The sequence below is a fragment of the Schistocerca gregaria genome, chromosome 3, assembly GCF_023897955.1.
Source record: "Schistocerca gregaria isolate iqSchGreg1 chromosome 3, iqSchGreg1.2, whole genome shotgun sequence".
Classification (NCBI taxonomy): domain Eukaryota; kingdom Metazoa; phylum Arthropoda; class Insecta; order Orthoptera; family Acrididae; genus Schistocerca; species Schistocerca gregaria.
The window spans coordinates 616685417-616713098 of NC_064922.1; the positions used below are offsets into that span (position 1 = coordinate 616685417).

The 27682-nt window shown below is 44.9% G+C and overlaps 1 protein-coding gene across 4 annotated transcripts in view; it reads left to right on the forward strand.

Annotated features, from left to right (window-relative positions):
- The window catches only part of LOC126353852 (uncharacterized), a 301397-nt gene that overhangs the window by 116216 nt on the left and 157499 nt on the right, over positions 1-27682 (forward strand). For 2 of the 4 annotated variants that reach the window (XM_050003012.1, XM_050003010.1), the window contains exons 2-3: positions 14905-15004; positions 17487-17607. In XM_050003012.1, coding sequence (XP_049858969.1) covers positions 14905-15004; positions 17487-17607 — 221 coding nt within the window. The remainder of the gene's footprint in view (positions 1-14904; positions 15005-17486; positions 17608-27682) is intronic. The other 2 variants (XM_050003013.1, XM_050003011.1) reach the window with 1 other exon arrangement.

Sequence of the window (27682 nt, forward strand, 5' to 3'; positions counted from 1 at the left end):
CGTCTCGAATCAATCGAGCTGGTTGTAGTGGTGCAGAGGTCAACTGCGCGACCTCCTACATTTGTCTGCTTGTGTCCGCCGCCACATCGTGTGCTGATGCGACGTCCGCAGAAGCACATATTAGAGCGCCTTTTACAGTGCTGCAGGCAAGTCTCTTTTCTTAGTAGCCTAATGGTTGCTACTATGCGCTAATGCAGTATGGAATGACTCTAGATATGACATTGCAACCCACTTAGTTGAGGTTCAGAATTAAAGTACAAACATTCTGGGAATCGCTGTTCGACTAGGAAAAATTTCATTTGTCGTATGGCTACATCGCAAATATATTACAGTTATGCCGACCGGTGTGGCCGAGCGGTTCTAGGCGCTACAGTCTGGAACCGTGAGACTACTACGGTCGCAGGTTCGAATCTTCGAATCCTGCCTCGGGCATGGATGTGTGTGATGTCCTTAGGTTAGTTAGGTTTAAGTAGTTCTAAGTTCTAGGGGACTGATGACCTCAGATGTGAAGCCCTATAGTGCTCAGAGCCATTTGAACCATTTTTATTACAGTTATCACAAACTATAAACTATTATGTAGGCCACGAATATAGTCTATTGATCCCTCCGTCATCACGATGAATCCCGTTGGATGACCAGGGAAAGTTCTCAGAGGATATTCTTGAACTTTATGGTGAAGTTATTTTCTTGCTTTTATGCCAATAGTAGGCACACTCTTCAGTGTTAGTTCTTATTCGGTTAAGAATCTACCAGGTCTTGCGTGGCAGTTCAGAGCCAGGTGACTTGAGATCGACATATGTGGCAGTTTAAGTTGTTCTGTCGTAGCATTAATCTACCGTGTATGTCTCCAGGAGTAACCAGTATTAAAGCCATTACCAGCTAAAATTCATACTATTTCCAGGGGTGGGTGACGAGAGTGCCGCCTATATTTGCTTATGCTCGGAATGTCTTCGTGAACACGGAGGTTAGGATTCTTCTATAGTGTTTTGTGCCCCCGTACAAGTGCACTTTCCCGCTGCAGAGATGGAGGTGATATGTGGCTAAGTATGGGAAGCCAGAAAGTGGGTATGAGTGTGATGGTACTCGTTATAAGACGCATGATATGGCTGAGTTGTATATCTATATGTTTTGTGTGAGCATTACTCATCCAGACTAGTGAGCGATATTCCGCAACAGAATAAACCAATCCCAGAGTTGAAGTGCTGAATGTTAACGAAGTTGACCTCCATGATGTACCACAGTGTTTCTGGAGGACGTTATTTCGGTTTTGATTTTGGCAGCTGCTCTTAATAGATGATTTTGCAACTAAGCGTGTCCCCTGGATATACAGAATTTAGTTCTGAGTAATCTTCCTTCAAAGTAGACAGTAAGCTCTTTATTACTCCCTTTGTTGTTCAGGTGAAATGTTGAGACTTCTGTCTTAGTGACACTTGCCTGAAACGTCCGTTTGCGGAAATAGAGGATGTTTCAAAATGAATATAAGGGTTTTGAAGCTTAGTAGCACATATTACATTCACCTTACAATTATAAATAATACACCAAATGAAAGAGAAACACAAACAGTTTTTCTTACAATTATTCAGTGTGAACACCGATCACACATAGAGTCGATAGGCAAGTTTTTCCGAAGCCTTGATCAATGTGTCAGGAGTAACTGTTGCAATAACACTCTTTCTAAAGTCGGATAGATCAGCTGATATCGGAGGCACATACACATGATCGTGTCATGCATAAAACGCTGTGTCAACCGGCCTCTTGCACCGGTCGGATACAGCGTCGCTTAACCAGTCGCGTACTCGGTTATGCCTGTGAGGTGGCGCACCATCTTCCTCCCAAATAAAGATTTGTTGTTCAGCTTCTTCCATTGAGAGACGGGCTATAGTTGTAGCATATCAAGATAAGAAACATCAGTTACAGTTGATTCACCGAAAAAGAAAGGCCCATAAACTTCCCGCGAGTATTTTTCTTGGGGAAAAGCGTGAAAGACGCGCACTCGTTCAGCACGCTTTTCAGTCACTCTTTGTCATTCCGTAGCCTTCCTATTGGGCACAGGTGTGTAAACAAAACTGTTTTAATCAAAATATCCACGGGTGTATTGCCGATCTACAGTGTCCGAACGGGCACAATATTTCGGCGATCATATATGTCGCCATCATCAGGTGAACTGACGGACTGAGCTCCTGTGAACGTGCCGGCACGGAGATCCGTACGCTATGGCTGCTCAGAGGGAACTGCTCTAATCATATCTCTTCTTGTGCAGCACTTCGTCTTTCTTAGGAACGTCATCTCTGCTATTTAAATTTTGTTTTCTTGCTTTTCGTGGTAACCCAGCTTTCGCTTCCGTAGGATAACACTGGAACTCCCATTACTTTATGGAATTTCATGATGGTTTCTTTTTGTACTTTATGGCCCAATGTTCTGCTAATGTTACCACAGACTGCTTGGAACTTGTGTATTTTATTTTCAATTTCAAGGTCCTAACAAAACTTGTTAAAGTCCAAACAAAACTTATAGCACAGCTAAATAAGATATTTGAGAAACTTGTTCTAAAACTGAATTACCCAAAATAATTTTTGATCTAACTGGATATTTTTCTCTGAATGCTAGTATTTTTGTTTTGTTACTGGAAATTTTAAAGTTTTACTTCTTGCAAATTTCGTTCAGCTGGTATACTGATATTGGGAGGTCATCTTCATTCTTTCGAATAATAACGATGCCACCAGCAAACAAAAGTACATTCAGGTGTTCCTCATTCGTTATCTTAATTCCTTTTATTACTATACATTTCCATTTGCGAAGAATGAAATTAGTGTAGATATTAAAAAGGGTAGGTGATAGTCCACATCCTTGTCTAACGCCTTGGTTAATAATTACTTCCTCTAATCGATTCCTACCTGTGTTTATTACAAAGCGTGTAGTTTTCCAAAGTCTTTTCACTACCTCTGTTAGAGATATCCACATTCCATAGGGTATCACGGTCAAATGATTTTGCAGCAGCTGGAGAGGACTCTCTCGTATCCCGTCTACCAGTGACCCGATCGATTTTCCCGTTCGTTTTAAGCGATTCCAGTTCTCAATCAAGGTTTTGTTTGCAATAACAACAAACAAGGTTGAAGGTCGAGAGAGAAAGAGAGAGAGAGAGAGAGAGAGATGGGGGAGGGAGGGGATATGAGCAGAGATGGAAGAGGAAGGAGGCAGACAAAGAGAAGGGGGGAATGGACAGTGAGAGGAGGAAACCGGCTTAGGACGCTGGCAGCGCTGTTCACGAGAATGCACGGTCGCAAGAAGACTGGGCTCTGAACGGCCACGTGGCACTACCGAGAGGAAAGGACTTCGTGTTCGGCGTGTGGCTCTGTCGCATCGTACTGCATCTGCAGTAGCCATTTGACCAGCAGCTGGCACGACAGTGACACAACTCATTGTTACAAATCGATTACGTTAAGGACAGCTCCGAGCCAGACGCTCTGTAGTGTGCATTCCACTGACCCCAAACCACCACAATTTGTAGCTTCAATGGTGTCAAGTGAGCTCATTGGAGGGCCTGGAGGAGGCCAGTTGTACTTTCTGATGAAATCTGGTTTTTTGTCTTAGTGCCAGTGATGGCCGAGTGTTGGTTAGAAGGAGACCAGTCCAGAACCTGCACCCAACCTGTCTGCGTGCTACACATTCTGGACCTATGCCTGGAATTATAGTCTGAGATGCGATTTCGTCAAGGCGCTACACTCTGAAACCGAGCGACCTCTACGGTCGCCTCTGCGACGTGCATGGCGTCGTCGCTGGCGGCGCAGTGTACCTGTCTATCGCAGTTTGAAGGCTATTGATATTGACCTAGCTGGTCAATTTAATAAACAGCAGTTGATTGGAGGTCCGAATGTATTTCGTGGACTCCATCTGAACTTTACCTGTGATGTACAAGCAGTGTTTGGAGGTAGTACTTGGCTCACACTTGTTGTCTGGAGCAATCAAGCAGATTATGGTGGCCTTGAAGCTTTTCCTGATGCTAACATTCTGACTTGGAAGACATGGAGTATTTCTGAGACTACAGGACTGTTGGCTAAACAGCCTTATGGTACTCTAGTTACAAGCATGCCTTTTGTTTTGAGTACTAGAAAGAAGAAGAAATTAAATGCTGATGAGTACCTCTTTATATGGGCTAAAGTTGGTAATGGGAATTGTAAAATATAGATCAACGGCGATTGTAAGATTTATTATAGACAGTAAAGATCCTTATCTCCTTTCCTTATTTCCTTTCTAAAAAAAAAGACTGATTGAGGTGGTTATGGGTCGCACCAGACCGCTCGTGATTTTTTTTTTTTTAAAGATGGCCCTCTGGTTTGCTCGCTAGGCGGGTGACCTTGAACGGGACTTAGCCGCAGGTTCGAATCCTGCCTCGGGCATGCATGTGTGTGATGTCCTTAGGTTAGTTAGGTTTAAGTAGTTCTGAGTTCTAGGGGACTCATGACCTCAGAAGTTAAGTCCAATAGTGCTCAGAGCCATTTGAGCCATAACGTCTGTCTGATGATGCCACCTACTGTGCTGTCCTTCATAAACTGCATTCCAGGCGGTGTTTTCCAATAGACTAACGCTCGCCCACATACTGGAGTTGCAGCTCAACATGCACTACAGAATGTCATGTCGCCATGGTCTGCTCGATCTCCATATCTGTGTCCAATCAAGCACATAGGGAGCATCATAAGTCAACAAATCCAGTGACATCCACACCTAGCGTTAACTGTCTCTGTATTGACCAACTATGTGCAATGGGCGTTGCACTCCACTCCACAAACTGACACCCGGCACCTGTACAAGTCATAACGCATGCTCTTTTTCTTGCTTACATTCAACAGTCTGGCGGTTGCACCGGTTATTAATGTACCAGAATTTCACATTTTCGATGGCTTTTCTCGCCCTTACATTAACCTGTGATCCTGCAATGTTGTTCACTTGGTATATTACCTAGAGAGATGAATTCCCGAAATTTCATTACTCAACATCAATAATTTTTTGGTGCTGCGATTTTTTTTCCGTTAGTGTATTTCCGTGGACGCCGTCGTTATTCTAACAAAGTGACCTACGAGCGTGAATATTTACTCCTTAAAACCGGCAATGGACTTCATTTAAATTTAAATGAAGATGGGTTCTGCATTGACTGTGCGATATGCATTAAAGCTGGCACTAACGGCAGGCACTCAGTTTCATCACTTCGTCAGTAGCGAACAACGTAAATCTCGCCAGGCTCAAACAAACTAGAAAGAATATATAAATCTTGTTAGAGGATCAATTTCTGTAGATTCTATCAAATAAGATTAACATATTTTTCAAGTAGCCCAATAATTGTTAAAAAGTAATATGCACCTTCGCCTTCCGATATGCGGACGCCACAGAAGAGATCTGAAATGTAAGCCTTACAGAACAGAAGAAAAAGTCTTTCTCTTCTCGTTAAGGAAGCAATTTACGTTTCCTTTTGTGTTAAACAGAATCACTGTGATCATAATTTACAGTACCGTTTTACATTATCTGTACACTCACTGCGAGGCGGGGGGGGGGGGGGCTGTACAACACCGTGAATCTCTTTGAATCTCTTTCATATGGTATTACAAAGATGATTGCAAGTCGCTGTCTTTATTCCGTGGGCGGAATGCTGCGGCATGGTTTCCGTTCCAGTCTATTTGTGGCAACGAAATCGGATGCTATTGGCTGTCTGTTCTCTGGAGAGTGGGCATTCGGGAGAAAAACAAGAGCTACGTATTCCTTACCGAATCTCTCCCTGTCCCCGATTTCTAGGAGCGACACGAATACCTTGCAGAACCTGTTCTCGCTGGAGATTACGAAAGCCGCAGTTTTCGAAAAGGGAGTGTCGGATACAACGATCGTATAGGAAAATAGAGCGCTCGTGTTTGGGGGGGGGGGGGGGAGGAGGGTGGCAGGGGGGGATGGGTGGAGGGAGGGGAGGAGTTCGGCTCTTGATTGGAAAGTCTGGCAAAATGAGCGATGGAAGGAGTGGGGAAGTAATACCGGAGAAGGAAGTGCTCTGCCTGGCGAGCCGTGTCATGCTTTCTCTTTACAATATTCAGGGTAAGGTCGCTGTTCGCGGTCTAACTCTGTGCATTGAACGCAAGGCGAACTTATTCCTGTACTGCGGGTGGCTGGGACGGGAGAGCGAGAAGCAGCGCAGCGAACGCAGCTGAGGAAAACAGTTTCGACATACGAACAGCCAGCAGTGCATGTGAGGCGATGATATCACCAGAGTGGAAGCGCAACCATAGGCCTCGACCCGTCACGCTAGGAACTTCGGCGTGATTCAGCAAGAACACCCTTCGCAGTTGCTTATTGTTACAGCAGATGCGCGCGCAGGCAGTCGTTGGCACGCTAGCAGCATTGCAAGGGAGTGGGAAATTCAGTTACGATGGAGTGTGAGTGGAGTGGAGTGCGAGAGACCCTGTCCGTGTGACAGAGCGCTACGTGTCCATGTTTCGAAATTTCGTCGTCCCTGCGCAACAAGAGCATTGACTCCCAGTCACGTGGCTTCAACAAAACGGTGCAATTGCACACAAGGCGCATCTGCCACTGGATGAAGTGTGCTTTTTGAACGTCTCTCTCTCTCTCTCTCTCTCTCTCTCTCTCTCTCATGTAGCTGGGCCGGCAAGTTCACCCAGTGTGACTGCTCCCGATGTCCTCCTCCGGGTATATTTGGCCAGAGCGTTCGAAAATCGTGCTGGTGACCAATATCCTTAGAGGAGTCGGCGGTATTCCTGTTTCTGTGCTGGAGAACACTTCGCGTAGAAGTTTCATAACACGTCTACAAGGGTGCACGGATAGAGGCAGCACTTATCTGAGTGACGTAAACTTCGAAAAGTAAGTGCTATATAATGCAAGAAACTCGAAAGATTCTCTAAGAAGTCTGCACTTGTAAATCAGGAAGGCCTGTGTTAATAAATTTTTGTAAACAGTTGAAAAGGGGCGTTCTTTCTGGATAAGCTTATAGTATCGCCGTGTTGTGGATCGGTATGTGGCTGCGCTCCTAACCGGCAACAACAACAACAACGCTCGCTCGAAACAGGGGAGCCATTTGCAGCCAGGGATCGTGTGATGGTGACGAAGGCAGTATGACAACATTCTTTCTCTCCGGAGTCGTCACAAACGGACACGTCCATCACGATGCTGGACTCAGAACCGAGACTCGTCTAAAAATACTACACGGTGCCACTCCTGTACTCGCTGTTGTTCAAAGCACCATTGTCGGCGCGCCTCTCTGCTGCTGCCTCACGGGAATCCACAAATTGTCTATGTGGGTATAGTCTGCTGTGCTCCAGACGGCCCCCGCGCTATCCGTGTCGATACGTGATTTGTTGCAAACAAATCCATTTCCTGTCTCTTGGTAGGAGATGCTGTATGAACCTACACGGCCGAGCGAGCAATATATCTGTCCTCTCGGACGCTAGTCGTACGGGGCTACGGAATTCCTACATCACGTCGACTAAGGCGCCTCTGAATCCGCTGGCTTCGAGTATGGTGCAGCTGAATCCCTGGAGTCAGACCAAACAAATGTTGCTCCTAAAGTCCTTCGTGCAACGTCCTGTCTCTACAGAAAGCGTCCTTTTGTTTCCCGGTGCAAATGAAGTGATACGTTAAGCGGAATTTTACGTGCCCATTACGTCCAGCCGTCCCGAATTAGACAAGTGCGATGTTAGTTTTATCAGTACATATTAACATGGACAGTACAACACGTAGAAAAATCAGTGGCCCAGCAACGACTTGTAACTTCTTGGGTTTCTGGTTGTGTATTGCAAACTAAACTGGTTTCCTATTCTTAGCGTTGTTTGTGTCTGTATTGTGATCCTCTACAGTGCAAGTTACGTGGTTACTTAGACGCCATCTAGCAACAAGAGTCGCCAAATTCAAATGAAACTGCATAACTGTATCGTAATTATGTTTTACCAACAATGATCAGAAAATGAAGAACTTTATATTGGAGAAGCTTTAATGTGAAACACTGCACTGCAGTGAACAATGCTACGATGCATGACTAAGAGAGTAAAAATTCTACATAACATTAGAAAACGAATTTTGAAAGAATAAATGTCCAAAATACTTATATTAAAATGCCCTGTCAATTTACTTAAGCAAAGTGACTAAATAAAATTCCAGACATTAAGGGGAGTTGGAACGCCCTATCCCGGCAATGTTAAATTTAATGACTTGGCTTCCCTGTATTTCAGGAACCACTGTAGCCATTGACATGAAAATTTTACAGGACATTAAAATGTATGTTCTGAGCCTACTGAACTAAAATAATTGCATTTCATTTACTGCTTTCGGAAAAACAATTTTTTAATTACACAGTTATAATTTTGTGTATTTTATGTACGTTATCCTAAATCATTCTAATTACGCATAACATTATGTTCTTCTTTTAGTTCAGTAGACTCAGGATACGTATATTAATACTCCCTGAGGTTTAGGGAAAAATACAACAGAAATTGTAAATTTTCAGGAACGGCTTCTAAAGTTTCAAAAGACTGTAACTCACTAAATACATGCTTAATTTTTATTTTTAATCACTCAGAAGCACCCTACACCATACTGTATATCATCCTCTTGGTCTTGCTCCAAGTTTTTTCTTCTTTCTGGACTCCTTAGTGGCCAACTGTGCTGCATACTCTGCTTTATCAATGCAAACCTTGTCCATCCGTTTTGGTTCTCTGATGCAGTTTGCTCCAGGATTAATTCCCATATGCTGTAGCACTTTCACCTTACCGATGATGCCATCATTAAAAGCAATAACAGCACCACTGACCCACCACTTTAGTGTCTACATTCCAACAAAAACATTTTTTGATAAGCGAGTCCATATAAGATTATTGGACGACTCACTGGGATTTTGAGTCTGACCATGCTGACACTTCTTCAGTAATTCATGATTTGCCAGATGTCCGTAAACAGGTTTTATGTTATCCATGACTGCTGCTAGGATGGAATGTTTATGGCTGTACGAACTGTTTGAGTACTGGTTGGTTCAAATGGATCTGAGCAGTATGGGACTTAACTTCTGAGGTCATGAGTCCCCTAGAACTTAGAACTACTTAAACCTAACTAACCTAAGGACATCACAGACATCCATGCCGGAGGCAGGATTCGAACCTGCGACCGTAGCGGTCGCGCGGCTCCAGACTGTAGCGCCTAGAACCGCTCGACCACTCCGGCCGGCTTGAGTACTGGGCACTGCGGTAATTGCACGAATAATAAGGCCCAGTATTTTATTGTCTGTAACTTCACACGCCACATGTTGAACACAGTGTTTCCCTTTAATCGAAAATATCTTACCATGAAACCCACGTTTCTTAAAAAAAATCGTTTTGACGTCATACTTTACTTTTTGAGAGATATACCAACCTATTCATCACTTTTCCTCGGAAAAAACGTTAGCACTTAGACATCACACATGCGTTTATATTATGAAACGATACGGTGCTGTTTTTGACACCGCTACCAACACAAACACGTAATTTAACCTTTATAACACAGCAGTCCACTGCCTTCTAAATAAAAGGATAACGATTTTATTAGATCTTGAAGTAATGCTCGTCAAACATTTTCAACCGGTGTAGATTACAAGCCGGCCGGTGTGGCCGTGCGGTTCTATGCGCTACAGTCTGGAACCGCGTGACCGCTCCGGTCGCAGGTTCGAATCCTGCCTCGGGCATGGATGAGTGTGATGTCCTTACGTTAGTTAGGTTTAAGTAGTTCTAAGTTCTAGGCGACTGATGACCTCAGAAGTTAAGTCGCATAGTGCTCAGAGCCATTTGAACCATTTTTTTTGTAGATTACATTTAAAAAAATAAAATACTTCCCACGTGAGTTTATAAGTGATATATATACACTCTTGGAAATGGAAAAAAGAACACATTGACACCGGTGTGTCAGACCCACCATACTTGCTCCGGACACTGCGAGAGGGCTGTACAAGCAATGATCACACGCACGGCACAGCGGACACACCAGGAACCGCGGTATTGGCCGTCGAATGGCGCTAGCTGCGCAGCATTTGTGCACCGCCGCCGTCAGTGTCAGCCAGTTTGCCGTGGCATACGGAGCTCCATCGCAGTCTTTAACACTGGTAACATGCCGCGACAGCGTGGACGTGAACCGTATGTGCAGTTGACGGACTTTGAGCGAGGGCGTATAGTGGGCATGCGGGAGGCCGGGTGGACGTACCGCCGAATTGCTCAACACGTGGGGAGTGAGGTCTCCACAGTACATCGATGTGGTCGCCAGTGGTCGGCGGAAGGTGCACGTGCCCGTCAACCTGGGACCGGACCGCAGCGACGCACGGATGCACGCCAAGACCGTAGGATCCTACGCAGTGCCGTAGGGGACCGCACCGCCACTTCCCAGCAAATTAGGGACACTGCTGCTCCTGGGGTATCGGCGAGGACCATTCGCAACCGTCTCAATGAAGCTGGGCTACGGTCCCGCACACCGTTAGGCCGTCTTCCGCTCACGCCCCAACATCGTGCAGCCCACTACCAGTGGTGTCGCGACAGGCGTGAATGGAGGGACGAATGGAGACGTGTCGTCTTCAGCGATGAGAGTCGCTTCTGCCTTGGTGCCAATGATGGTCGTATGCGTGTTTGGCTCCGTGCAGGTGAGCGCCACAATCAGGACTGCATACGACCGACGCACACAGGGCCAACACCCGGCATCATGGTGTGGGGAGCGATCTCCTACACTGGCCGTACACCTCTGGTGATCGTCGAGGGGACACTGAATAGTGCACGGTACATCCAAACCATCATCGAACCCATCGTTCTACCATTCCTAGACCGGCAAGAGAACTTGCTGTTCCAACAGGACAATGCACGTCCGCATGTATCCCGTGCCACCCAACGAGCTCTAGAAGGTGTAAGTCAACTACCCTGGCCAGCAAGATCTCCGGATCTGTCCCCCATTGAGCACGTTTGGGAGTGGATGAAGCGTCGTCTCACGCGGTCTGCACGTCCAGCATGAACGCTGGTCCAACTGAGGCGCCAGGTGGAAATGGCATGCAAGCCGTTCCACAGGACTACATCCAGCATCTCTACGATCGTCTCCATGGGAGAATATCGGCCTGCATTGCTGCGAAAGGTGGATATACACTGTACTAGTGCCGACATTGTGCATGCCCTGTTGCCTGTGTCTATGTGCCTGTGGTTCTGTCAGTGTGATCATGTGATGTATCTGAGTCCAGGAATGTGTCAATAACGTTTCCCCTTCCTGGGACAATGAATTCACGGTGTTCTTATTTCAATTTCCAGGAGTGTATATATATATCATTTTAATCGGAAAATCGCAAATTTTATAAGGAGATAAAAATCCGGAAATGTGGAAAAAAATATTTTTCCGTTCTAACTACCCTTAAACGTTGCACAAGTGAATGCAATGCTCTGACGTTAAACTGGACTCGACAAATTTTCATGGATTACGTGTGGCAATGGGAACTCGTTACTGCTCTAAGGTAGTGAAAATTAAGACAGCGCAAAAAAAAAGGGGGGGAAAGAAAGGAAACTTGCGCAGTGCAGTTCAAGAATTCGCAACTTACTATGCTAAGCAGAGCATGCTTCAGTTTTAACCACTCTCTTTCGCGAAGTGCAATACGGCGACACACATTTAGAAAACAAAATTTTCGTGAGGAGAAGGTGGCTAAGAGTAGTCTTATTAAGTGATTGAAAGAGACTAGCATCCAAAGTTATAGTATGGTAAATGAAAGTCAGTCCCTGACAATTACAATCATCTTCACAAAAATCACTTCTTGTTAAAAATATGATCTGTCATGAAATACGTTAATAAAATGGTACAAGGTTGGTGCATCTATAACTCTAAGAACTATCCGGGTGAGCAGATGACTTTATTTAATCACTTCTGAACAACCAACAAAAAAAAAAAAACACCCAAAATTGCCCTTTTTTCAGAGTCATCAACAATCAATAGCGAGCAAGCAACTTCTCAAACCAGTCTATACAAATCACATTTCAAAAATTTCAGCATCCTCTGCGTTTGTATCTCTCTGTTCCGCTGGTTATTTCGATACCATACAGCAGCGTTAACCAATATCCGACTCCCTCATTTAACAATGGACGCTAGTGGCAATTACAACCAAAGATCATATTGATAGTACTGAGAACCTTTGTGGCGTAACATATAAACTATTGCATACCTGTGTTTGGAGAAATATCCGGTATACAAGTATAAAGCATGACACACAGAATAAAAGTAGAACTCACATCACTTTCATTGAATAACAAAAATAAGCTAGTAACCTTCAGACTGAGCTGGATGTCTCGCGGTAGCATTCAGCGTGGACGGCTTCTAAAGTTTCGAAAGACTGTAACTCACTAAATACATGCTTAATTTTTTTATTTTTAATCACTCAGAAGCACCCTACACCATAGTGTATATCATCCTCTTGGTCTTTCTCCAAGTTTTTTCTTCTTTCTGGACTCCTTAGTGGCCAACTGTGCTGGATACTCTGCTTTATCAATGCGAATCTTGTCCATCCGTTTAGGTTCTCTGATGCAGTTTGCTCCAGGATTAATTCCCATATGCTGTAGCACTTTCACCTTACCGATGATGCCATCATTAAAAGCAATAACAGCACCACTGACCCACCACTTTAGTGTCTACATTCCAACAAAAACATTTTTTGATAAGCGAGTCCATATAAGATTATTGGACGACTCACTGGGATTTTGAGTCTGACCATGCTGACACTTCTTCAGTAATTCATGATTTGCCAGGTGTCCGTAAACAGGTTTTATGTTATCCATGACTGCTGCTAGGATGGAATGTTTATGGCTGTATGAACTGTTTGAGTACTGGTTGGTTCAAATGGATCTGAGCACTATGGGACTTAACTTCCAGACTGAAGCGCCTAGAACCGCTCGGCCACTCTGGCCGGCCATTTAATACAATACAAATCAAATTAGACTGAACAGGTATTTACTGTGTGAAGAAGTTTGTAATTGTCTTTTGTTTGCTTGCTGTTTGCCGCTTTTTTGCCGCAAAATCACGTAGTCTCTTAAGAATTAAAACCTCGGTAGACGATGTTTCCTCCAGTTACTCTACATATTTTAAAGCAGTTTCTAAGGCCTTGTGTCCTTCGTTGTGAGAAATCTTTCTAATTGAGACCAGTCTCGTCGCAGTTCAAAATTTGATCGCCTGTTTAGTTTTCCTTGTCCAATACCTTGTGACGTTTATTCCTAAACAGTTGAACAGCTTCAATATTTGCTGAAAGCTTTTCACCGCCGAGATTAAGTTGCTGAATTCCGTATCTTTTCTTGCATCTATCGAGCCAGGCTTCACTAGCTGTGAAATCAGGTTCACCTTCGTTTATTTCGTTACGAATCTTTAAGGCTTTTTCCTGCAAAATAGGTCCCGACATAGGTACACCTTTATCTCTGTGTTGAGTAACCCATAGGAACAAAGCTTCACTTACTTTGTCACAATCACATTTTTTCATGGTTTTCCGATCTTCCAAAACAGCCGAGGTTGCTCGCTGAGAGCACCACTTCTCAATTTCATTACTGTGCCTTTTCCAGTCTCCAACTGTTGTTTTCCCGACGTTATAGTCTTGCGCCACTTTTAATAAAGTTTCACAATTGTCTATTCTTTTTAAAACTTTAAGCTTTTCTTCCATTGAAAAGACCACCTTTTTCCGTTTTGAAACCACCGCCACGAATTTTTACAATAAACAAAGTGCAACGCGTCCACTCCACTACAGATCTAAGTTGGCACTGAGGATTGAGGAGTAGCAGACGGTGACAATGAACTGAGTAGCAACAAACAACACGTCAGTCACTGACCTGTCGACGGCTGGGGCACGGCCGGCGCTGTGAAAGGGTCGGATGACCGAAGATCGGATAATCGAGACTCTACTGTAATACACTTTATAACAATTTGACGTCTGGTGCATGCCATTTTCTTGGTGCTGCAATTTTACTGTAGTCACGCCAAGATGCGTTTGGATATTTGGTAGCAATAACGTTGTTTTTAGATAAACTGGAGAGGAATTCTGTCTTATGTAAGGCACCGTTTTATAGTTTTGTTTACACCCAGTCCTGTTTCAGCATTTTTTGTGCTAATTTCAGTGGGTTTATTTCTTTATTTCCTTTCTGTAAAATTGTTGTTACATGTGAACCTCTTCTGAAGGCTATATGAACTTTTAATAAAGACGACACGTTGAGCTGCAAAAGGGAACAATGAAGAGACTGCAATTATGTGATCTTCTGGCACAAAATATTTACATTTGTAAAAGGAGAGATTATTGTCAAATATTCTACATTAGTTTGTATACAGGACCGAGTTGAGACATATATCACTGAGCTGAGGCATTGTGTGTTGCTCGGTTATATGTATGATAGTTTAAGTTGTATTGTAAGTTTGGAAATTAAGTGGTTGTCTTCATTCTTAACATGAAGCTATTAGTTGTTTATGCTGGTAGCTTTAAATCTACTGGACAGTCTGCAGATTGTGATTTGCAAAAGACAATTTTTTATTTTATTTTTCTGTTTATTTTTCATTTCCTTGTGAAAATCTCTATATATCGGTTTATTTAGAGTGTTATTTATGATTTTTACGCTGTTATAATTCACTCTGCTTGCATTTTCAAACATTAATCTGATTTCTAAGGTAAAAAATTCTTTTCTAAAAAGAAGAAAAAAAAAACACATTGCCCACGAAGGGTGACGACTTCTTTTAAGAAATCTTTAGGGTTTGTGGACCCATGCAAAGGAAGACCAGTAATGAATTACGTAGGAGTGAGTACGTAGACAAGTAATTAGGCATTTACGTGCAGAAGCCGGGCGCTTTGATGCTATTCCGCTATTTAGTTCTGTGGCCTAACTGTTCTTCGTTTCTTGTTCTTTGCAGACATTGAGTTCGCATCATGTGAACGACCGTGCCACGAGCTGGACTGGCCGATGATCTGCAGGGTGAAGCTGACCGTTGAAGTGTACCAACCTCTTACAAGGTAACCATTACGAGCCGCTTCTCACATTTCTTTGAATTGCAAGTCTTTGAAAACTGTCTCCGTTCTGGATACAGCTCTCAGTTTAATTATAATGACGTCCATTCGTTGTTTTATCTTCTTGAAACTTCTGCAACTTTATTATAGTACCTCTAGGGTAAAGAAATTTTGTGAATGGAGTCCACATTCCGACAGATACTTTTATTTGAATGGACAAAATTATCAAAAACAGCATACATTTTGTTATTCCAGATATTTACCGCCTAAAATGATGAAAATGATGTACTTTGTGCGTGGTACGAGTCTCTCCATGGTTTATTATCAAGTGAAAGTTTCTCGTCTTGGAAGCCCTTCTTCGTTCTGTGCAGGACTACTCGAGCTTCCGTAGGGTGTGCTGCATGTTACCTGACGCGCAACGCCTACTGTCGGAGATAAATTGACTGTGTCATACTTAGTTACTAAACGGCATTCCGGAGCTTTACGATTAGCTCTCATCTAAAACTTACAGCGTATACGCCATTATCAGTATCAGTGACTAATGGTAGACCGACAAGTTAAACTTTATAAGACTGCGCGCTCTATCGCGAAATATCTCACGATAGAAATATACTTGCAAGTAATTTATTCTATTAGGGATAGTCGCAACTAATAACAGCGCAGTTCTCTTTATTTTTCGAGGTAGTGGCTGGTGTGGAAAACTTAAGGACGAAAGTAACTTTCAGATAATGTGTTACTGCCAAGTAACATACTTCAATGAAACGTGGACCATGCATAGAATGAATTGCTATATTATAGGACAGAAGGTGAGTGAAATACGAAATGAGACGAACAGAACTGACTCTTTCATGCAAAGACAATAATTACACAAGTCCCGGGAATCGTGATGGTCCCCTCGACATAACAGACGTCGGGATATGGTTCTTAATACGGCGTGAGATCATCACGGACGGCAATGCACGATCTGCAACGTGGTCTCCACACATTTACGAAGGAGTTGTTGTGGTTGGGCGTTTCATTTCTCAACCAACATGGATGACAGCTGCTGGATAATTGTTGGTGCATTTGAATGTGCTGCAATGTGTTTCCCCAACCTACTCCACAAGCTCTCGACGGGATTTAAAGTCGGGGGAACGAGCAGGCAGTCCATTCGCCGAATATGCCCTCGTTCCAAGGGCTCCTCCACTTGAGCAGCTCGATGTTATCGCACACTGTCATCCATAAAAATGAAGTCAGGACCGAATGCAGCAAGAAAAGACGCACATGGGGAAGAAATACAAAGTCACATTAAAGTTGGCCGGATGGTGTGCCGTCTTCTAAGATTTGGAGGTCAGTACGCCCACACAGTATTGTGTCATCCAGATATTGTCCTCGGGAGATGTTATAATGAAGAGCGCCAGGACAGTGCACTCTCACTGCTCGCTGATTGACACAACATTGTCTTCTCCCGTTCCTCCAAATGCTTTACGTTGCGGGGACAGCCCCATTTGGCGCTACAGTGGCAACATGCTCCCGCAGTTTCATTCATTTCCACCAAGTTAATATGTTTCATTGCTTTATCCATCTCGTCCTTAAGTAGCATTGTACGATTCTTCAGTGGTGGGGAACATCGCTTGCTTAGCGCCGACACTTCAGTACTTTCGCACACAGCGCCTGTATTATGCTCTGATGTTCCTTGCTTGCAAATAACTATTCTATAAAAACGCATATGCTGGTAAAGTTTGTTGCCTGCCAAATACAACCATTCACAATGTAACTAAGAGGAAGAAAGGTTTCACACTCAGCAGTGAGATGTCCAAAGTCACAAACCTGATGGCTACATTGGATACCACTGCACTTTTCATGACGTGTTGTTTCTGGAGGTGGTAAATAGTAGCTTCAGTTGGAAATGGCATACTTGAAGATTCATGCGGACTCGCCTCCTCGCCGAATGGCCATATCGAGGTTAGAGGCGATGTTTCACGGTATTAGGGTGATGTCCGTTGCGAGTGAGTACTTTTTCCCCCAGTGTGTTTATCTCCCTTGTGGAAACTATCAAATTTAGACAGGCCAAGACTATGCCAAAGAACTTTGATGTTACTGCAACTGTATAAATCATCGTGACAGGAAAAAAACCAGCAAAAAAATTGTCATACCGATAGTCCTTTTCTCATGCGATTCATGAACAGAACAAGAATGAGGTGAAATTATAGTTGTATCCAAAGTACCCTCCTCCTTTCAGAGGACAGATGTAGTTAAACACACTTCGTACGCCAGACGAAAAAAAAGGTCTAGCACTGTAATCGATCAGCGACTAATAACGAACTGAGTCACAGGTTCACTTGAGGAGGGCAACTAATACGTTCAACAGAGCAAAAGGCGTTCTGAAAAAAGCAGAAGAGCTCGCGTATTTGCTCGTACTGTTGGTGGCTAGTTTTAAAGCGTGTGCCCGTGATGAATGCCAGAGACGGGCGCAGCGTGCTGAGGTGTGGCGGTGCTCCTGTTGCAGCAGCTGCGGGTCGTGTCCGAGCAACGTGACCGACTGCTTCCGGCCGCAGTGCATCACGGCGGACGGCGTGCGCCAGCCCATGCTCACCGTCAACCGGCAGCTGCCCGGGCCCACCATACACGTGAGTTACTGCCATCACTAAACAAGAGCACGCAGGCCTGACGGTACGGGGGGACAGCTCTATATCTCCTACGTCTACATCTACATGCATACGCAGTAATTCACAATTAAGTGCCTGGCAGAGGATTCAAGCTGTTTCCCTGCCGTTCCACTCTCGAACGGCCCGTGGGCAAAACGAGTACTTAAATCTTTCCCTGCAAACTCCTATTTCTCTTACTTTAACACTATGATCATTTATCACTATACAGTCGGGTGTCAACAAAACATTTTTGCATTCGGAGGAGAACGTTGGAGATCGAAATTTCGTGGAAAGATCTTACGGCAATGAAAAACGCCTTTGTTTTACTGATTGCCACCCCCATCTCGCACAGGCAGTTTAGTAAACCTGTTCCATCATCTAAGCCTTCTGACAGTAAAACAGTCTTTGATTTGCCTTCTCCACACTATTATCCATGTGGTCATTTCGATTGAAGTTGTTCGTAATTGTAATTTCTAGGTATTTAGTTGGATTGTCAATCTTTAGAAAAAAGATGGCTCTGAGCACTATGGGACTTAACATCTGTGGTCATCAGTCCCCTAGAACTTAGAACTACTGAAACCTAACTAACCTAAGGACATCACACACATCCATGCCCGAGGCAGGATTCGAACCTGCGACCGTAGCAGCCACGCGGTTCCGGACTGAGCGCCATAACCGCGAGATCACCGCGGCCGGCGACAATCTTTAGATATGTGTGATTTATCGTGTAACTGTAATTTAACAGATTCCTTTTGATGCTCATGTGAATGACCTCACACTTGTCACTGTCTAGGGCCAATGAGGTAAATGACAGCATCATCTGCAAACAGCTTAAAGACAGCTGCTCAGATTGTCCCCTAAATCGTTTATGCTTGGAAACTGAAAATTTGCGGTAAGCTTCTATGGGACCAAACTGCTGACGTCACCAGCCCCTAGACTTACACACTACTTAATCTAACTTTAACTAACTCACGCTAAGGACAACACACACACACACACCCACGCCCGAGGGAGGACTCGAACCTCCGACGGGGGAGACCCACGCTTTTCGTTATAAGTCGTCACAGACCACGCGGTTACCCCGCGCGGCAATCCTTTATGTAAATCAGGCACAACAGAAGGCCTATAACAATCCCTGGGGAACCCCACACGTCACTTCTGTGCTCAATCACTTGCTGTCAATTACTACGAACTGTGATTTTTTTCGGTAGGAAATCACGAATCCAGTCGCACAACTGAGACGATGTTCCATAGGCACGCAACTTGATTATAAGCCTCTTGTGAGGAACAGTATCAAAACCCTTTTGGAAATCTATAAATATGGAATCAGTCTGAGCACTTGTATCTACAGCACTCATTACTTCCTGAGACTAAAAAGCTAGTAGTGTTTCATAAGAACGTTGTTTTCTGAATCCTTGCCGACTCTGCGTCAACAGATCGGTTTTCCTCGAGGTAATTCACAGTATTTGAACACAGTATATGTTCCAATATGCTACTGCAAATCGATAATTCATCCGGTTACTCCTATAATCTTTCTTGAAAATTGGAGTGACCTGTGCAACTATCCAGTCTTCACGTGCAGATTTTTCGTGGAGCGAGCTGTTGTATATGATAAGTACGGAGCTATTATAACAGCATATTCTGAAAGGAAACAATAGAATATAATCTGGACTGGAGAACTTGCCTTTATGACATTATTTAAGCTGCTTTGCTACGACGAGGATATATTTACTTCTAAGTTACTCAAGTTGGCAGCAGTTAATTCGAATGCTGAAATAGTTTCTTCGTCAACTTTGGTGAAGGAATTCCGGAATATTGTATTTAGTAATTCCGCTTTAGTGGCACTGTCATCGTAACATTACCCTCGCCATCGTGCAGTGAAGATGTCCATTGTGCCTGGCAGCTGGCATATTTCACATATGACCACAATCTCTTCGGATCTTCTCCAAGATTTCTAGACAGAACTTCTCCGGCCGCGGTGGTCTCGCGGTTCTAGGCGCTCAGTCTGGAACCACGCGACTGCTACGGTCGCAGGTTCGAATCCTACGTCGGGCATGGATGTGTGTGATGTCCTTAGGTTAGTTAGGTTTAAGTAGTTCTAAGTTCTAGGGGACCGATGACCATAGATCTTAAGTCCCATAGTGCTCAGAGCCATTTGAACCATTTGACAGAACTTCGTTGTGCAGACTATTAGTAGCGTCTCGCACTGAAGATCGCGCTAAATTTCGAGCCTCTGTATAATATCTCTGATCTTGGAGAGTGTGCGTTCTTTAAAATTCGGCATTCTTTTTTCGTTGCTTATGAAACAGTGCTGTAACTGTTTTGTGCACCACGATGGCTCTGTTCCGTCTATTATTAATTTATTTGGTATAAATCCCTCTACTGCTGTCCACATTGAAGCCGACTGGGCGAAGTGGTGCAGTTTTAGCACTTTGGACTCGCATTCGGGAGGACGACGGTTCAAACCTGCGTCCGGCCATTCACATTTAGGTTTTCCGTGATTTCCTTAAATCGCTCCAGGCATGTGCCGGGACGGTTCCTTTGAAAGGACACTTCCGATTTCCTTCCCCATCGTTTACAAAATTCGAACTTGTGCTCCGTCTCTAACGACATCGATGTCAACGGGACATTAGCCCAATCTTCCTTCGTTTTGGTTCTGGAACCCTTTTGGATCTTTCCCGAGACCTCTAAAGAAACCGCCAAGTTCGCTCGAGAAAGCCCTTGACATTTGTATAGCCGCTTCCTGTGTGTAAGCGGTACCCGATATCTTGCGCAATTCAAGGACTCTGCAGCCTACACTTTCAGGGAACAGTTTGTGTGTCTGATTCAGATCCGTCACTTGGCTCTGTACCAAAGATCCGCAATCGGTCCTATCGACGATGTAACAGATGATGATCTCTGCCTTCACCTTGCAAGCAAGACTGGCAGTCCTTACCAATTCTGCTAGCCGCCTGAAACTAGAGAAAATCTGTTACGACCCAAAGCATCACACATCACATGTACCAACATGAGCCACCACTTCAGCTGGCTGCACCCTGCACTCTTAACTGCATCCGAAAGGACCCGTCCCATATCTTGAATGACTATCCTCAATATGTGCACATCAGATTTCTTCCCTCCCTTACAGCCATTACTTGCCTAACATTGGAGCTCCCAACTAACAATAACCCTACTCGCTCTGACTGCCGAGATCTTGCAGGCTGAAAGGCTTCCCTTAAAACAGGACAAGCGACTGCATCTGGCTCAGGATCTTCATCAGCCACATTAAGCGCCTTAAACCTGTTGTCAGAGGACAGATTTCGCTGGCTGCCACACCTAGGTATGACTTTCCATTAGACCTCTGGTGCCGGCAGTAACTGGCGCATCAACAGTAGTGGACCAATCGGCGACGGACACTTGAGACGTCCCTTGGATCCCCACGTCTACCCCGGCCACCACATTGCCAACACTCTCAGTTTATGTGACCGAAGCCAGCACCGCCTGTAGCTGTTGGTACAGAACCACCAGCTCTGCCAGCATCCGAACACAGCTCTGAGTCCCTATCCATACAAAACACAGTAACATTCAACATCACACAGTTATTGAAACCCTAATCTGTCCCTAATAAGTACCCAAACACGCAATAAATTTAAAAATTAACCTAATAATACACAGATAACTTAGCATAAGTCACTCCTGATTGAAGCTCGTAAAAGTAACTCACAAACGACCGGTGCACTCGCCTGAGCTGCTCCAGCAACGCAAGGAGCTTCCTCACTGACGGTCTAACCGACAATGAACTGTTCGTATCATAACAAACAAATATACAGTCAACACGAACAAAGACAGGAAACTTGGGTAAATTTTAACTTACACATAGGACTAAAGAACTTTTATTTTGAAGAGAACCATCTGATATTACGAGGGATATAAAATTTACACGTGAACACACTCAAATTTCAGATACATTCAAAATGATGTCAAACTCGTCCCATAATATTGCGAGCATATCTGCAGTTAATGCATTCGTTGCTATGTGGCGTGGCATTTCGCCAGAGTTGTCAGAATAGGGAGACACACAGACAGAGTTTACCAAAGACTCCCAAAAACAGAAAAATATTGAGAGGTCAGGCGATTTTGGAAGCTAATGCTGGAATGCGAGATATATACGGCCGACCGAGATAGGGGGGAGTCCATAAATCGCTCTAGCCATATGTCGGAACGGCTCTTTCGAAATGGCGCGGCCGATTTCCGTTCCCCCGTCCTTGAAATAACCAGAGCTTGTGCACCCTCTGTAATGACCTCTGTGTCGACCTAAGGCTAAAGTATAATCTTCCTTCAGTCCTTCTGGGCGATCCATCGTTGAGGCAACTTATTCTTAAAAACGCGCATCGATGAGACCAATACATTGTTAAGAAATGGTCTTACATACAGGTGGCATTGTAATGGTGCTCCATCCTGTTGAAAAACCAGATATTTTTTTCGTGATTTCGTACGTTCTTCCAGGTTTCCAGCGTATCCAGAGACGGTATTGCTTTATCCGTCTTTATGTCTTGACAGTTATGTGTTGCTGCCGTGTTTCCTTTATTCTTCCGTTCTGGCGGTTCACTTTGACATTTAAATGGAATGTAACCCCTACACTAAACTTGAAAGGAAATTATCTTCCGTCTCCACACCCAGAGTGAATTAACAAAATTCTACACGCTCTTGTTTAGCACCATCGTGAACGGCTTGCAGAAACTCAATGTTACATGGTTTTAAACACTCGTCGCCACAAAACATGCCGCACAGACACATTAGAAATAAGTGACTCGGCTGGCGCGGCCAATAGACTTCTGTGGGCAACATGGATAATTCTTTTGAATGCGCTCTAGGTCTTGAACGGGCAAACAGGAGCCACCTCTGGGTATCCCCTTGCATAATGACCGGTGTCTTGAAACTGTTGATACCATCTTTGAATGCTTCGAGTTGTAGGAGGGACAATACTGTACACTCGAAGAAAACCACGCCGAACATTTCTAACTACACTGTACCTGCAAAACTGGTTCTTGAACGAGACGTCGGTTATCGTTTTGAAATTCCCACAATATTTCAACGGCGCAACTGACAGGCATCTTCGGAGCGGTGATCATACTGCTTAGCTATGTCCGAAGCTTCTTGTTTATACCAATCAAACACAAAAGAAAGAAAGAAATCTCGAGGCGTCAGCACGCCAAATTCGGCTGGCAACAGTGATCGGTAGAGGACAGACACCAGCCACATGTCGGGAGATAAACCTAGACCTTCGGCGCACGCGCAAAGGCTCCCAGTTATGCTGTGCGCTTTCTTTCGCGAGCCGCCTGACGATGTACGTGACCGCGCCGGCGTGTGTCCTTTCTCGCCGTTGTCATCCGAATATCTGTCGCCACCGAGGCGTCATCCATTGTATGACCAATTATTCCCCTACGTGGTCTATGTGACTGTGACAAGGCCAGTGCTGGATCCGCTGCAGTGCTAAGTTCTTCTGCAGCCTAGCTGTCCCACCAAGAAGACGTCGACGAGAGATTTTTAGTATTTTTGTTGTCCATTTTGTACCCCGTACGTAAGCAGTGCTCAGCCACTGCAGATTTCTCTGGCTGGTTTAGACGTGTGTGCCGTCAGTGTTCGACGCATCTGTCTTCCACTGTGTGACAAGTTTGTGCAGTGTATGACATCCCGCAGCTACAAGACATCTTATAGACACCAGACCTCCTCAAACCAAAGAGGTCTTTCACCCACCCTAGAGGAGCTCTGAGTTTCGTTGGTCGACGGCAGACCCATTCAACTAATCTTCCTATTTTTTAAGAAACACCGCAGACGTATGGCAAGATGATCATTCCTCTTTGTTCTTCACTTCCTTACGGCTCCTCACTTTGTCTAACACGCGCCGGGTGTAAGATACAGCAAATCTTCCGTTCAAAATAGCTCGCCCTCTATGAACCGTCGTCCTAAGAACGCCTCTTCCTTGTGCAGGATGGTGGCAGCTGGTGGTCTGCAAGTACAAGCCCGTGCGTGTAGGTTTACAGGACGCAGCGTGACCCAAGGCTCCATTCTGTTTTCTCCGCACCTACACATCCAGGAATGGTTGTTCGCAGTTTCTCTCCTTTGTAAACTAGGTGTTCAAACAAAGACCATTTAGATATCGTAAAAATATATCCAGCGGTTCAGTACGCCGGGGTCCGATTACAAAGGTGTCATCCACATATCACTAAAATCCGTAGATATCAATTCTGCCGTCTGAAGAGCTCGTTCCACGAAATCTTCCATAAAAAAAGATTAGCCACAGTGGGTGACAAGGGACTACCCATTGCGACACCACCAATCTGCTCAGTGTACTGTTCGTTGAATAAAAAATAAATCGAAGTGAGCATGTGCTCATTTATTGCGTCTGTTGGAACGGAGAACGCAAATTGTCTTATATTGCTGTGTTGCCTGTATCATGACGCATATGGATCACACAAAGAAGCGAGCGTGCGAACTAACTGCACCAAGGCGACCCTTAGCGGCAACCACAAGAACCGGCAGCTTAAAACCGGCGAAAAGGTAACCTTTCAATTTCGATACATAAGTTAACATTTATGGCAAGTGTCTCTCTTCATTTCTGTAGGAGACGTAGTCTTGTGAAATCGGATAAACACTTTCGTAACTCCCTGTACTTCATCAAACTCGCACCGCCGCCTTAGGCTATCCTGTTGGAAACAGTTCAGGCACTGTTGAACATTTTTGTGCTCTCTCCATACTCATCTCATCAGCTAAAATCTATGGTGGGTTTCCATGTGAATTTTAGATGTAGCATGTACTGTTAAAAGGACGTCCTGGTCCTCGTATAGCAAAAATAACTGAAATTCGTTAGTTTGTATGCACCTCATGAAACTAGGTCTCAACAGCAAAATGATGGTATCGTAACATACATTTTGGAGAGTTTCCTGAGAAAAAAAATTAATCTGCCGTCAATAATGAAGGTTGTTTTAGGTGCCGTCATCATGAATTATTTAGCTCTTCCACCTGCGGAGAAATGCTGGGTGTTTCAGTCTTTTCGAGAAATTTCCAGGGGGTCAGAGACAAAAAAATTACTGACACTTTAGTATGCGACGGTCCTAGAATGTGGAGATTTCGCCGAACTAGCAGCGTCTACTAAGCAGATGTGTAGCATTACGCTCCACAGTTTCTTTTAGGGGCTTCATGTGCAAGGTGTTTTGCATTGTTTCATTTCTTATCCTGTCTCTTCTCGTCTCATCCAGGATCCTTCGTAGAAAGGGCATCTCTGTTGCTTGTATTTTGCTCAGATCTTTCTTTGTCCAAGTCCAGCATTCAAAAGGTCAAAACTGGCAGATAAATCGACTTGTACATCACGATCTTTCCATTCGGGAGAGCGACGGTTCAAATACACGCTCGATGATCCTGATTTAGGTTTTCTGTGATTTCCTTAAATGGCGTAACGCAGACGCCGTGACGTTTCCTCTGACAGGGCTCTGCCAATTTCCTTCCCCTACCTTCCCTAATCCAAGCTTGTGCTCCATCTTTGATGACCTCGTTGTCGACGGACGTTAAACACCAACCTCCCCCGCCCCCGTGATCTCCGCTTTGGAAGCTACTTTCTAATCTCTATGTCCGACACACAACCCCTACCCAATACTACCTACCGCTGTAAGTTTTTAGAGTGATTTTCTACAAGAAAACGGTAAGAATGTATGTCTCTAAGCAGAAAAAAGTATTGTAAAAGTAATGAGGACCTTAATTTTTCCCATCCTACTGGCTTTCATGGGGAGCAGATGACTGGATGATAGGCAACACACAATGCATACTAATGCTGCAGAGCGCCTATGCCCTGCCGCTAGTTTCAAAAATGCGGAGTATCGCCCGGTAGTGTCAGCAAATACACTCCTGGAAATTGAAATAAGAACACCGTGAATTCATTGTCCCAGGAAGGGGAAACTTTATTGACACATTCCTGGGGTCAGATACATCACATGATCACACTGACAGAAGCACAGGCACATAGACACAGGCAACAGAGCATTGACAATGTCGGCACTAGTACAGTGTATATCCACCTTTCGCAGCAATGCAGGCTGCTATTCTCCCATGGAGACGATCGTAGAGATGCTGGATGTAGTCCTGTGGAACGGCTTGCCATGCCATTTCCACCTGGCGCCTCAGTTGGACCAGCGTTCGTGCTGGACGTGCTGACCGCGTGAGACGACGCTTCATCCAGTCCCAAACATGCTCAATGGGGGACAGATCCGGAGATCTTGCTGGCCAGGGTAGTTGACTTACACCTTGTAGAGCACGTTGGGTGGCACGAGATACATGCGGACGTGCATTGTCCTGCTGGAACAGCAAGCTCCCTTGTCGGTCTAGGAATGGTAGAACGATGGGTTCGATGACGGTTTGGATGTACCGTGCACTATTCAGTGTCCCCTCGACGATCACCAGAGGTGTACGGCCAGTGTAGCAGGTCGCTCCCTACACCATGATGCCGGGTGTTGGCCCTGTGTGCCTCGGTCGTATGCAGTCCTGATTGTGGCGCTCACCTGCACGGCGCCAAACACGCATACGACCATCATTGGCACCAAGGCAGAAGCGACTCTCATCGCTGAACACGACACGTCTCCATTCGTCCCTCCATTCACGCCTGTAGCGATACCACTGGAGGCGGGCTGCACGATGTGTGGGCGTGAGCGGAAGACGGCTTAACGGTGTGCGGGACCGTAGCCCAGCTTCATGGAGACGGTTGCGAATGGTCCTCGCCGATACCCTAGGAGCAACAGTGTCCCTAATTTTCTGGAAAGTGGCGGTGCGGTCCCCTACGGCACTGCGTAGGATCCTACGGTCTTGGCGTGCATCCGTGCGTCGCTGCGGTCCGGTCCCAGGTCGACGGGCACGTGCACCTCCCGCCGACCACTGGCGACAACATCGATGTACTGTGGAGACCTCACGCCCCACGTGTTGAGCAATTCGGCGGTACGTCCACCCGGCCTCCCTCATGCCCACTATACGCCCTCGCTCAAAGTCCGTCTGCTGCACATACGGTTCATGTCCACGCTGTCGCGGCATGCTACCAGTGTTAAAGACTGCGATGGAGCTCCGTATGCCACGGCAAACTGTCTGACACTGACGGCGGCGGTGCACAAATGCTGCGCAGCTAGCGCCATTCGACGGCCAACACCGCGGTTCCTGGTGTGTCCGCTGTGCCGTGCGTGTAATCATTGCTTGTACAGCCCTCTCGCAGTGTCCGGAGCAAGTATGGTGGGTCAGACACACCGGTGTCAATGTGTTCTTTTTTCCATTTCCAGGAGTGTAGTTTCTCTCTAACAACAGTTGTTTCCCATGTCATGATTCTGCAGGGCTTGTGTTAAATTGTATGGATCTATAGATATAATTTTCTAAAAATTAGAAGGCCCAAATTAATAAAATGCAGTCTGACTATTCTCACTTGTGATTCTACAGACACCCGTACTCATACAGCGAAATGGAATATTTTGCTTCATTTAACATCTCTTAGATTACCTAGACTGACACCCATTACGTGATTCGGTTCACATGGAACGGGTGTTCTCAGCGACTGTGTTCGTTTAACATTGAGAAAATGTACAGCACCTGAACTGAAATTTTGGCATGGATAGTCTACTGGGGGCTATTTGTATAGGGAAGCTATAGTGATGAATTAACTTGCATCTTAACATACTGAAGATACCCGCACAGTGATTGAAATGTAGATCTGCAATAAACAGCTTTTTGACGATTGGTTGCTGTACATTTTCTCCACAGCAGATTTATGCTTTCAGGTGCAGTATAGTTATTTTTCGTCGAAATGACCTCGCAACGCCACACCACAAGACACAAGTGAATAAAATTTCGCGTAGCCGTCGCCTCGAAGCTCTCGAAGTGACTTAGCTTATCTGACTTGAAAATAATTTGCTAATACAAAAAGTTTTTCTTTGTGAGCACCTCCTAAGAGCAGAAATGGGTTTTACATTGAGAAAAACTGTGTTGGGTTAGGTACGAGAAAATTTAGTGTAAGTATCCATGTAGCCACTGGGCTGCGCCTCAAGCTTGC